Consider the following 12,948-nt stretch of genomic DNA (forward strand, 5'->3'; position numbering starts at 1 on the left):
AAAAGTCCCATTCTAAGCTGGTATACTCCTCCCTCTCCAATACATTAAAACAGAAACATCTATAATTATCAGCAACTGTTGTGAATCCAAGTATTAAAATAAGAAGCAAAGAAGACCTTAACAGGAGTAGTCATAGTCGTCACACACTTAATCATTGGGTAGAAAGATTGAATGTCGCAGCAACATGGGAGAGTACTATGATAACCATGAATGTGTGGAAGGAAACCTGTGTTCCATTTCTGGGTCTGTCTCAAGCTTTCTATCTGGTCTTAGGCAAGTGACTTCACCCTCCCATCAAAATCCTGGGGTAGGGTGGAGATGATTACAAACAACGCCTGCTTATAGCTAGGACATGAGTGAGTAGATGGGAGGAAGTACAATATTTCATATGATAAACTGCACTATCTCTGAGACAGTGGGGAAGGCTGCAGGGATTTTGGGGAGCAGATGGATCTCTTCCTCCTGTTTTCTTATTTTAAAATTAGGGACCCAGTGCATGAATTCGTGCACCTTGAAAGGAACTGTGGGCCAGGAGGCTGCGGTGGGCACAGGGGCGGGTCTCGGCCCATCCTCTGCGCCCCTGCCTGGCCCCTCCTGCCATGGCCCCTGATCCTGTCTTCTAGCAGCCCTGCTCCCACTGCCACTGCTCCCACTTGCTGATGGTGTCGGTGCCCGCCCCACTCGTACCTGCTGAAGGCGCAGAGAGATTGGGGCTGGTGCCAGCAGTGGGTGTGAGCAGGGCTGGCTCAGTCAGTGGTGCTGCCCTGATTACCCCTCAGGAGCAGGGAGAGGTGGAGAAGCCCTCAGGGGGGATCAGGGCCAACAGCCACCACTCACACCTGTTGATGGCGCCTTGTGATTGGGACTGGCGCCGGACATCAGCAGCAGGTGCGCCAGGTGGGACCGACATGCATGGGAGCAAAGAATGTTTAGTAACCACCAGAGGTTCTCCCTGATGACAGTGCTCAGGGTCCCGTCTTGGTCTGGCATCCCTGCTCACCTGCTCCACCATCCACGGCAGCCAATGCTTGCCATGTTCTGTGCATGCCTCCTGGTGGTCAGCACACATCATAGTGACTGGTTGGTTGTTCTGCTGTTTGGTCTTTTTGCCTATTAGCCTTTTATTATATAGGACTAGAGGCCCGATGCATGACATTCGTGCAAGGGGCTCTGCCCTTGCAGCCCCAGCTTTGTCTGGAAGGTGGTCCAGCTGTCCGGTCTAATTAGCATATTATACTTTTATTATTATTGGTTATTTATTATAGATGGGAGGTGGAGTGGAATGGATGTATGGTCACCAGCCCTTCCTGCTCAAAATGCTGAAATTTTACTTGAGCTCACAGGAGCTGTTAACAGCGTTCATGTATTCTAGAAATAATTGGCAAAAATGAATTGACTATCCTTTGGGACATACATGGGCCAAGGACTCTTTGCCGACATTTGCCATTCTTTAAACACAATAGCATCCAGTTATTAAGGAATCACAGTTCAGAGCTAAGGCAGAGATGAAAGTCAGTCACTTTTCTTGACTTGGTCCAGGTTCTTTTGAAATGTCTCAGGTCCCACCAGCACGAAAGAATGCACTGGAGTCACATTTCTGGGGCGGTGGTCGTGGTGGTGGAGGGGGTGGGTGGGTCAGCACCAGTGTTAAGTGCTGGTGCATCGTGGGAATCCCTTCGAACTTTCCCCCTGTCGCATTCTTGAATTTGGTCATAAGTTTGCATTAGGGATGCTTATGTTGCAGAATTTTAAGAAATAAAATGATCTGAATTGCTGATATTTAAGGTCTACCTGTAGAAGTGGGTTGGATCACCACAAGGTCACACAGGAAACTTGAAGGTAAATAGTGGCCCTCAAGAGAAAGGCCAGATCGAGTCAAAGCTTCACCAGCCTCTCTCCAGAGCAGATGATTAATTTTTGCTTTCAAGAATAATGAGGGAGGAGAAACTAAGATGGCGGCATAGATAAACACCGGGAAATTGCCGCCTCCCACAACAATTGAAAAATACCGCAAAGGACAGAGCAGACATCATCCAGAACAACAGGAAGGCTGGCTGAGTGTAAATTCTACAACTAGAGGAAAGAAAAGCACACTGAGAGCCAGAGGAGCTGCGGAGGTGAAGTGCAGAGGTACGGCAGCTCGTGTGCGCGAGGAAAGGGGGTGGCACCTGAGGACGCGGCTGTTTTTTTTGAATCACAAGATCCCGACTGCTCTGAACTCCGGTTCCGGGAAGTCTCTGGGGACCCAGGACTCATACGGGGAGAAGCTGGACTGTCGGGCAGCGGGCGAACTTGAGTGCGGCTTTCCCTCAGAGGTGCTTGCAGCAATTATCGGGTCACTGAGACGCGCAATTCCTTAGGAGAATCAGCCATAGCTGCTTTCTCCGCCCTTTGACTCCCTGAGACCCCGCCCCACCCAGGCTGCAGCAGAGGCTTTTGCATGTGAATGTACCTAACTGCAGCCGAGCCAGGCAGACCCGGAACTTCCAAGAGAAGGCCCAAGGCCCTGCAGCGGCTTGCATTGCTTCACAGCTGAGCCTCTTCGTGGCTCCTGCTGTGTGGCCTCAGGCAGAGGCTGAATTAGCACCTCCTTAGAACCAGGAGCCACTGTACCCAGTGGTCAGAGGGGGACCGTCCAGATTGCAACTCCTCAGATCCATAAGGGACACACTCAGGGAGCAGACTCAGTGAGCACCAAAGCCCCACTGAAGCAAGTCTTGCCCCAGAAGGGTGTCTTCAGCACAGAAGTTCTCCCACTTCAGACACAGCTGATTCTCACAGCCAATTGGCCTGGAGGTCAATTCCTCCCAGTGATCCTACAACAACCAAGGCACCAAGAGTGTCCACCTCAGGTAACTGGGGAGGCTGAGCCACTGGGCCCTACAGGACACCTGGAGCGCAGGGCCACTCTATCAACACAGGGAAGCAGCCAAAATGCGGAGACAAAGAAACAGGTCACAAATGGCAGAAATGGAGGAAAGCAAACGACTGGATATAGAGTTCAAGGCCACGTTTATAAGGTTTTTCAAGAATTTCATGGAAACTGACGATAAATTTAATGAATCCCTCAATAAGTATAGTGAGACCATGGAGGACATGAAAAAGGACCAACTAGAAATTAAGCATACACTGACTGAAATAAAGAATAATTTACAGAGATCCAACAGCAGACAAGAGGATCCCAAGAATCAAGTCAAAGATTTGAAATACAAAGAAACAAAAAATACCCAACCGAAAAAGAAAAAAGAAAAGAGATTCCAAAAATATGAAGATAGTGTAAGGAACCTCTGGGACAACTTCAAGCGTACCAACATCAGAATTATAGGGGTACAGAAGGAAAGAGAGGGCAAGATATTGAAAACCTTTTTGAAGAAATAATGACAGAAAACTTCCCCTACCTGATGAAAGAAATGGACTTACAAGTCCAGGAAGCGCAGAGAACCCCAAACAAAAGGAATCCAAAGAGGACCACACCAAGACACATCATAATTAAAATGCCAAGAGCAAAAGACAAAGAGAGAATCTTAAAAGCAGCAAGAGAAAGACAGTCAGTTACCTACAAGGGAGTACCCATACGACTGTCAGCTGATTTCTCAACAGAAACCATGCAGGCCAGAAGAGAGTGGCAAGAAATATTCAAAGTGATGAATAGCAAGAACCTGCAACCAAGATTACTTTATCCAGCAAAGCTATCATTCAGAATAGAAGGTCAGATAAAGAGCTTCACGGATAAGAAAAAGCTAAAGGAGTTCATCACCACCAAACCAGCATTATATGAAATGCTGAAAGGTATTCTTTAAGAAGAGGAAGAAGAAAAAGGAACTCTTACCATTTGCCACAGCATGGATGGAACTGGAGAGCGGATAAATACCACAGGATCTCACTCATTTGTGGAATATAATGAACAACATAAACTGATGAACAAGGACTGATCCAGAGACGGAGAGGCATTGATTGGACTGTCGGGACTTGGAGGGAAGGTAGGGGAGGGTGGGGGTAAGGGGGAAAGATCAACCAAAGGACTTATATGCAAGCATATAGGCCTAACCAATGGACACGGACAACGGGGTGGGGGGTGGGGGGTGGGGGGGTGAGGGCATGAGGGGGGGGTAGAGGGTAACGTGGGGACAAGGACACATATGTAATATCTTAATCAATAAAAAATATATTAAAAAAAAAAGAATAATGAGGTCTGCTAGGCCTTGCAGCCCAGCGAGAGAGCCAGTGCCAAACCCTGCCAGGCTGTGGGTTACCCCAGCCCAGCCCCGTCCCTACCTTCCCCGGGAGGCGGCGACCGCTCCTCTCCAGAGGTCCAGGCACCTGGAGTAAACCTCTCTCTCTGGGGGCGAAATCACCCGTACCCCTCCAGTTCAAGGAAAGGGATTAAAAGCGACAAAGAAAGAGGGGGCGCTGCTCCGGAGAGACTCGGGGGCGTGGAGCGGGGATCTCCGAGGAGGGTTGGGAGTGGGGCGAGCGCAGCCCGCCGCGCGCCAGGCTGGCGAGGGGCTGGAGGACGCGGAGCCCGGCTCTGGCGGCGGGGGTCCCCGGGGCGCGCTCCGCCTCTCGCCGGGAGCCACCGCCTCCCGCCGCACGTGCGCGGTGTTGTGTGTCCCGACTCCTCCCTCCCCTCTCTCAGTCCCTCCCTCCCTCCCCTCGCCGCCGTCCCCTCCCCCGCCGCCGGAGCGCGAGCCCTAGCTGAGCGCCGCCAAGCCCGGGCCGCCGCCGCGGAGCGCGCGAGACGCCGAACAGGTGGCCGGAGCCGCGGGCGGCGCGGGGAGAGGCGAGGCGAGCCCCGGAGGTGAGGGAGCCAGGCCGGGCATGTGAGCCGAGTGACTCCTTGGCGTCGCCTGCCCGGGCCCCCCCAGCCACGCGCCCGTCCGCGGCCCTGCCGCGCCAGCCTCCCGCCCCCGGCCAGGGCTGCTCGGCCGCCGTCAGCGAGGGGCGCGGGCCGGCCCCGGCGGCGGCGGCATGAAAGTGACCGTGTGTTTCGGAAGGACCCGTGTCGTCGTGCCGTGCGGAGACGGCCACATGAAAGTTTTCAGCCTCATCCAGCAAGCAGTGACCCGCTACCGCAAGGCCATCGCCAAGGTGAGGGGCTGGGGCGTGGGGAGGCGGGTGGAGCAGGCGCCGGGATCAATATGGCGCTTCCTGGAAAAAGGAGGAGGGAGGCGAGGGAGGCGGGGAAAGGGAAAGTGCGGCGGCCGCGCGGGCCTCGCGGCGTCCCCAGCCCCGGGCTGCTGGCCGCAAAGTTCTCCGCGTGGCCGGGTCGCGAGCGCAGCCCCGGTGACCGCGCGGGACCCCGCGCCCCCGGGCCGCACGCCGGACGTCTCTCCCCAGAGGTCCGGCCGCGAGGTCGGCGTGGTAACCGGCGTCCCTCGAGCGGCCGGAGGAGCGGAGCCTCTCCGGGGCCTCTCCCCAACCGCCTGCTGCGGTTGAAATCCAGCCCCAGGCCTCTTCCCACTCCCAGGCCCCGGGCGAAAGCTGGGGGAGGCAACTTTTTTGTTGGGAGGAGAGTTTCATTATTCCATTCACGCCGGAGAGTGGCTGTGTGTCTGCTGCTTCCACTCCCGGTGTCCGTCGGGGAAGGACCTCGGCGACGAGCGAACCTCGCGCCCGCGCGGGCGCCCGGCGTTGCGGGCAGCTGGTGGGTTCGCGGGCCCGCGGTCGGAAGGCGGCCGGGAGAGGGACGCGGTCTCCGCCAGCTCATGAGCGCGGCTGAGCTCTGGAGCTGGGAGATGCGGTAAAGCACAAGCCTGAAATCAGTCTCTGAATTAAAAGTTTTCCTCCAAGGCCTCAGCGTGGACAGAGTGGAACCAGCTTCATATGGTGTCGAGGCCGCGGGGCCTGTGTCTGATTTCGGAGTTGAGTAGATTTCCCTTTTTCTTGGTGGAATGATAACATTGTCTCCACTTAACTGCATTCCTCTACAATGTGTCAGAAGTGAAAAGGCATTTTGTTAAATTGTTTTATCTGCTGTGTCTGACAACAGGCCAGCCATCAAAGTTTTCTCTCAAGCAGTTGAGGATATTTCCTTTGCAGTAGAGTAACGTTTGGTGGAAAGCATATTTACATTTAAAATTTCTCATTTGTTCCCAATAGTGATGGCTCCTTTGAGATTTGGGGCAGCAGGTGAGGGGGACAATAGCTTCATCAGCCTGAGTGTGTATGGGATGCTCCAGGTGGCATCCCCTAGTTTTCTCTGAAATTAAGAAAAAAAAAAAAAAAAACCCCACACCTTTTTACATTATTATTATTATTTTTTTAGTATACTAGTATATTGGGAAAATAGCATAAGTTTGGCCTTTTAAAGATAATGTTGGAGACGTTTAGAACCTGACACAGTGATGAAGATGTTGACTTTAACAGTTCTAAAATGTTCCTTACAGTTAATTGAACTGTTTACTGAAAGTCAAATAAATTTAGCAGAAAATAGGCATCTGTTTATCTTGCAGTGCCAATGGAGGGGGAGTGGTGGTGGTGTAATGTACCCTCTACACCTACATTTAGTATTTTAAAGGATTGTTTGTGAGTGACAGTTTATGATCTAACTTTTCTAAAGCAGCAATCATCCAACAAAAGGAATCCTGAAAGGAAAGAGAAATACAGTAATATATACTTCGTGGTGTGCCTAGTTTCCTGAGTAGGGAAAGGTGATCCACATTTTCTTGCTTACATACTTGTAATTTACATGCTTAAATTATTTATATGATTAACAATTGACATGCTTAAAATGAGTCATATTTCATTATGTACACAATGTACATTGGTTGAATAGTCTGGGAGATACAGATGTAGTTGTTTGAGTCATTTGTTCATTCCACAGAAATTTTTAAGCATCTGCTGTATGTTCAAGGCATTGTTCTGGGTGCTGGATGTTTAGGGGACCCACTGGCTGCTTTGTGGAAATTGTTTTGTAAGAGTCTAGGACAGGGGTGGGCAAACTTTTTGACTCGAGGGCCACAATGGGTTCTTAAACTGGACCGGGGGGCCGGAACAAAAGCATGGATGGAGTGTTTGTGTGAACTAATATAAATTCAAAGTAAACATCATTACATAAAAGGGTACGGTCTTTTTTTTTTTTTTTTTTTAGTTTTATTCATTTCAAACGGGCCAGATCCGGCCCGCGGGCCGTAGTTTGCCCACGGCTGGTAGGACCAGAGTCTCCGTGGTCCTCCGTGGTGTGGACTGGTGTGTGGTACAGTGGGGAGAAAAGGAGGCCTCCGGATGTTGGGTAGCTGGAATTGGGAGGCCCTGGTGGACCTTTAAAAAAATATTAATGGTGGTTATTTCACAGTAACTTAGGAGTGTGGAAAAGTAAGTGCAATTATCTTAAGGGAGTCTGGGAATGCACCCCAAAGAGAAGTGGCGTATGAGCTGAGTTTTGAAGGAAAGTAGATTGCCAGATTGGGAAGGAAGTAAGGGTAATTCTCAGGGTGATGGTAGTATTGGAGTTGGATAAAATGAGAGGGAGGAGTCAGAGATGATTTAGAGGTTTGCAAAATTATTTAAATGCTCTTTAAGTGCAACTCATAGTTCAGAAGGTGAATTTTCTGTTGGGCTTTGTAGTATATAAAGTTCAGCCATTGGATTATAAGACTCTTTGACTCTCAAATGTTTCAAGAACCTGAGGATCTTCTAGGTCTATTTGTATCTTTTTCTCTGAAATTATCAGGTAATGGTTACAATGAAACTTTTTTGTTTCTCCCACCCCATTTAAAATAAGTATGAAGCAATACATATTAATACCTGTTTCAACTTTTATTTTTTTTATCTCTTTCTTACCCTTATTGTTTAACTAGAGGCCTGGTGCATGAATTCGTGCACGGGTGGGGTCCAGTCAGCCCGCCCCAGTGAGATGTTGGGGGGCGCTTGGGGGCCAGGCTGGCCAGGGTGGGGCAGATCGGGTCCTGAATTAGGTTGGTTGGTTGCCGCAGTGCGCATCATAGCCACTGGTCGTTCTGGTTGTTCTGCTGTTCTGGTTGCTGGGCTTTTATATATATAGATAGAACAAGATACATTTTGTATGAAGAGTTGGAAATCTGGGAAGCTGTAGAGTGGTGTTTAGGTTGCTAGGTGACATGCATGACAAACTCCCATCTGGTGGAGAAAAAAGTGGGAAGATCATGTTTATGGCTTTGTATAAACACCAAATAAACCAAAGGAGGGAAAAGAAGGATAAGAGAAAGAAAGATCCCAAGTTACTGAGGTTTTCTTTGCAGTAAGCATTTTGTGGTGTGTGTGTTTGGGGTGGGGGTGGGGGGCTAAGTTTTTGGCATTATATTTGAGCTGTTTTCTCTTCAGGTTAAATCAGTTTTTCTGACAGTGGAGTGGTGTGACGTAATACCAAAAATATCCTCAATAAGCAGATATTTAAAATCTTACACTTAGTCATAACATTTTTTGTTTAGTGAAAAAAAATTTTTTTGCTTATGATCACTAACTGGTGAAAATATTTTGGCTGTTCATCCCCATCCATGGATTTTTCTCAAGTGCTTAGAATTGGAGGACTGACTTGCCTGTGTATATGTCTGTCCTACTCTTGCCTGTGGTCTGACTCATCCTTGGTTTCCAATGAACACACGGAGTGGAGTCCTAGCTGCAGTGGCTTTTAGTGTAGTATGCTAGGGCGTTGTTGAGGACTCCTTAATTCTTAGTGAATCAAGGGTGGCACTGAGTGAGGCTTCCCATTTTTCCTGCTGTGCTTCCAAAGTTAGAAATAAGAAAATCGCTATGCTTGTTTTAAAAAAGGCTGCTGTGTACAAAATGTCATGCTCTATGAAGAAATAGACTCAATTCTTGCACTCAAGAAACATACAATGTAGGAGTCAGGACAATTATAGAAAACTATAAATAACAGTAGGCTTTAGCATTAATTGGCAGCAGGGTGGTACAGATGGTAATTGTTTTGGATTCAGAGATGGGAGTGGTCATAATGGCACTGGGTTTGCATTGGGTATAGTGCGTGGGAAGTTTTGCCTTGGTTTAAGGCATGCTCCCTAACTGGGACCTCATAAAGCCCATGCATGGCCAGGGCATTTTGGTTTTGTAGGCCTGTAGTGGAGTCCAGGCATGTGTATGTGGAAAGTGTCCGCTTTGATTCTGAGAAGTAGGAGGGAGGGCTTTATAGGATGTGAAGCAGTTTGAACAAAGGTGTGCCAGGCTTTCAGGGCTCTTGTGGTTCCTGTGGAGCATCTGTGTCAGGTGGTGGGTCAGGATCAAGCTGAGGAGGACTGAATGCCAGGGCAAGACAGCATTTTATACAGTCTGGTGGTTCAGGAAGAACTGGGGTATTTGGGTAGGGCAGCAGTGTGGACAAGTGGTCCTCTGCGCAGAGGACTGTGTGTGGGATTCAGCTCTGCTGCTGACTGCTGAGTAACAACATAAAGGGGAAGGAGGTGCTGAAAGGGAGGGAGGTTGGGTGGGAGTTGTGGGAACCTCTTAACTCGCTGCTCTCTGGATTGGGTGTGGAGACCTAGGTTTTTTTCACTATTTAATCTTGGGTAAACCAACCCCACAGAGCTTCACTTTCCTCATGTCTAAAATGGGACACTCCCTTGCAGGGTCAAGGTGAGTACCAAACAGGATGGTGAATGTGAAACTCAGTCCTGGATCTGAATCATGAATATGTTTTTACTCACCAAACAGTTTTACTCGATGGGAAACTTTCCCAAGTATGCTATTCCTGTTTGGGTTTTTCCTCATTGCTTAAGAAGGTAGTGTGTATTTTAAAGAATAGGTAACAAATGTTACTGTTTGTCCCAGCAGCATCACAATCAGAAGCGCAAATTGAGTGTGCAGTGTGTGTACTAGTATGAGGCAAGGAGTATAAAAGCCACAGATATTGGCTGTATCATAGCTTGATTATCTGGTGTTTTTTTTCCCGACACTGCATCTGTCCCTCAAGCATGGAAACGTTAGAGCTATTTAAAAAACAACAACCAACTTGAGTTAATGGACAGTAACTTATTTTAAAAAATGTTTTCTTTATTTTTATTGATTTCAGAGAGGAGGGGAGAGGGAGAAATAGAAACATCAGTGATGAGGATAATCATTGATTGACTGCCTCCTGCATGCCCCCAATGGGGATCCAGCTGAAACCTCATGTGCCCTGATTGGGTATTGAAAGGTGACTTCCTGGTTCATAGGTCTATGCTCAACCACTGAGCCACTCCAGTGGGGCAGGGACATAACTTTCGAAAATCTTTCTTTCTTTCTTTCTTTCTTTCTTCCTTCCTTCCTTCCTTCCTTCCTTCCTTCCTTCCTTCCTTCCTTCCTTCCTTCCTTCCTTCCTTCCTTCCTTTCCTTCCTTTCCTTCCTTTCCTTCCTTTCCTTCCTTCCTTCTTTCTTCTTCTTTTCTTTTCTTTTCTTTTCTTTTCTTTTCTTTTCTTTTCTTTTCTTTTCTTTTCATTTCTTCTTTTCTTTCCTTTTTTTTTTTTTTTTTTTTGCCGAGAGAGGACTGTTGACTACTAAATCATGTAAGTCATGGTTTTATGAAAAATCTTGTGTCTAGTTTGAGATTTTTCTGTGAACAACTGCATATTGTTATACCCTTAAAAGCCTATTGAGACTTTTAGGAAAATACTTATATTATTTCAGAGTTTGAATGACAATAGAGGCAAGCATAACAATAGTGAAATAAAATAGATTATATTTTATTAACATTTTTTTTGTCTTCCTTCCCTCCAAAAAAGAAAAAGTAAATATGTTTGAAAGGCTGGTCTTTCTAAAATGCAAATCTTATTATACTCTTCTGCTTAAGTACCTCTGTGCCTGCCCCCTTTCCCCAGAGGCAAGCCCTGCTGTCTCAGCACAGCCTGTCCTCACAGGAATCCCTCCTAACTGCAACTTCTCCCTCTCCAGACTACCCAACCCCACACCCTTGGACTTGTTTGCATTTTTCTACCTTTGCTCTGGCATTTTCTGTTTCTTCTGCCTGGAATGCTTGCTTGCTCCTCCCATGACTGCTTATCTGTTGAGCCACAGCTCAGACCAGCCATCTCTGCTCCTAAGGTTGGCTGAACTTCTCCCCTCTTCAAGCTCCTCCTGGGACCTCCTCTCAGCACCTGCACTGACCTGGATGAACGTGCTTTACTGTGTGGTACTGTAGTGTGTTTGTCTACGGAACAGAAGAATTGTGCTCCTTCCTCCAGGTGAAACGTGTGAAGGCCTCTGCCACATAGTTGTCTTAGAGGTTGAGTAAATACAAAGTTGAGAATAAATACATCATACATATTTTTCCACAAAAAATATACACTTTTACTTAGGAGATTATAACCAGCACTTGCTAATTTTAAGGACATTAATATTTGTTGTATTTGGCATATTGCCACAAAGAGCTTGTAATTGAAACGAAGCTTTAGTGTGATTTGAAGTTCCTGGAGTTATTCTTTTGTGTCAGCTATTTTGAAGGAGCTCAGTCTGTTTTCAGACCAAGCAGAGGATAGCCCTGGGGTTTGCATTGGACCAGGTTCAAGGCAGGTGGCCAGTGCAATGTGGGAATCTGGCTTGAAGCACACCTTTGCTCTGTCTGGCGCCTCTGATTCTGTCAGTTGGGATCTTTGGGAAAGTGCCAGGAGTAAATAGAAAAGTTTAGGATCTGAGATTTGCAGGGAGAGTCTGGCTGATGTGAAGTGCTTCTTGGTTCAGGGTGAACATGCATGAATTGGTCATGGAGGTAACACTTACACCACTAACCCATGGACAGATCCTCCATCTGTCCTGGGAGCTTTTACCTTCTGTGGAGTTGGATGCAGGTTGGTGATGGTGAACACTCAGTAGATGATTGCAGTTTTTCAAGGATAGAAATATGTAAGATTGGTTCAGGAAGGTGCTTTCCACAGGTTCATTTTCAAGGTAGGAGAGGGAGGTGGTAGGTTAGGCCCACATGGTGTGCTTTCCTCCTGCGTGGCCACCCATGCAACAGTCCTGGGTGGACTAATGTCAAGACAGTTACGCCAGGGGGTCAGTAAATTTATACAGTTTTAGTCACTTTTGGTATCTTTTTATGCATTATTTTACCCTATTTAAATTTTTTTGCATTTGGAGGAATTATATAAAAATGACTTTTCTTCATACTCTGTGTTTTCTTGTGTCTGGCCTGCCACCTTTTTATTATATTTTATTTTTAAGTCTTTGTTGTTGAAAGTATTATATATGTGCCCTCCCCCCCCCCCCCCCCCCCCCCGCATTAACCCCATCTAGCCCGCCCCACCCCCCAATCTCCACCCCAGGCCTTCACCACACTATTGTTTGTGTCCATGGGTTATGCATATATATGCATACAAGTTCTTTGGTTAATCTCTTCCCATCCACCCTCCCCGCCTTCCCTCTGAGATTCAACAGTCTGTTCCATGCTTCTATGTCTCTGGATCTATTTTGTTTATCAATTTAATTTGTTTATTAGATTCCACATGAGTCAGATCATGTGGTACTTGTTTTTCTCTGACTGGCTTATTTTGCTTAGCATAATACTCTCCAGGTCCCTCCATGCTCTCTCAAAGGGTAAGAGATCCTTCTCTTTCATAGCTGCATAGTATTCCATGGTATAAATGTACCATAGCTTTTTTATCCACTCATCTACTGATGGGCACTTGGGCTATTTCCAGATTTTAGCTATTGTACATAGTGCTGGTATAAGCATAGGGGTGCATGTATTCTTTCTGATTGGTGTTTCTGGCTACTTAGGATATATTACTCGAAGTGGGATTGCTGGGTCAAATAGCAGTTCCATTTTTAATTTTTTGAGGAGACTCCATGCTGATTTCCATAGTGGCTGTACTAGTCTGCGTTCCCACCAGCAGTGCACTAAAAGGAATCCTTTTCCTCCGCATCCTGGCCAGTACTTGTTTGTTAATGGCAGCCATTCTGACAGGTTTAGGTGGTACCTCATTGTCGTTTTAATTTGCATCTCTCTGATGATTAGTGACGTTAAGTATTTTTCCATATGTC

The 12,948-nt window shown here is 47.4% G+C and overlaps 1 protein-coding gene and 1 pseudogene across 31 annotated transcripts in view; both read left to right on the plus strand.

Annotated features, from left to right (window-relative positions):
* The first annotated feature begins 4,658 nt into the window (after positions 1–4,658).
* Positions 4,659–12,948, plus strand: part of PARD3 (par-3 family cell polarity regulator) — an 814,705-nt gene continuing 806,415 nt past the window's right edge. For 23 of the 31 annotated variants that reach the window (XM_036350442.1, XM_036350547.1, XM_036350474.1 and 20 more), the window contains exon 1: positions 4,659–5,088. In XM_036350442.1, coding sequence (XP_036206335.1) covers positions 4,969–5,088 — 120 coding nt within the window. In that variant the 5' untranslated portion in view covers positions 4,659–4,968. The remainder of the gene's footprint in view (positions 5,089–12,948) is intronic. The other 8 variants (XM_036350619.1, XM_036350641.1, XM_036350627.1 and 5 more) reach the window with 1 other exon arrangement.
* Positions 4,981–12,948, plus strand: part of LOC118676575 — a 66,065-nt pseudogene continuing 58,097 nt past the window's right edge.

This window comes from Myotis myotis, unplaced genomic scaffold (genome assembly GCF_014108235.1).
Source record: "Myotis myotis isolate mMyoMyo1 unplaced genomic scaffold, mMyoMyo1.p scaffold_m19_p_1, whole genome shotgun sequence".
Lineage (NCBI taxonomy): Eukaryota > Metazoa > Chordata > Mammalia > Chiroptera > Vespertilionidae > Myotis > Myotis myotis.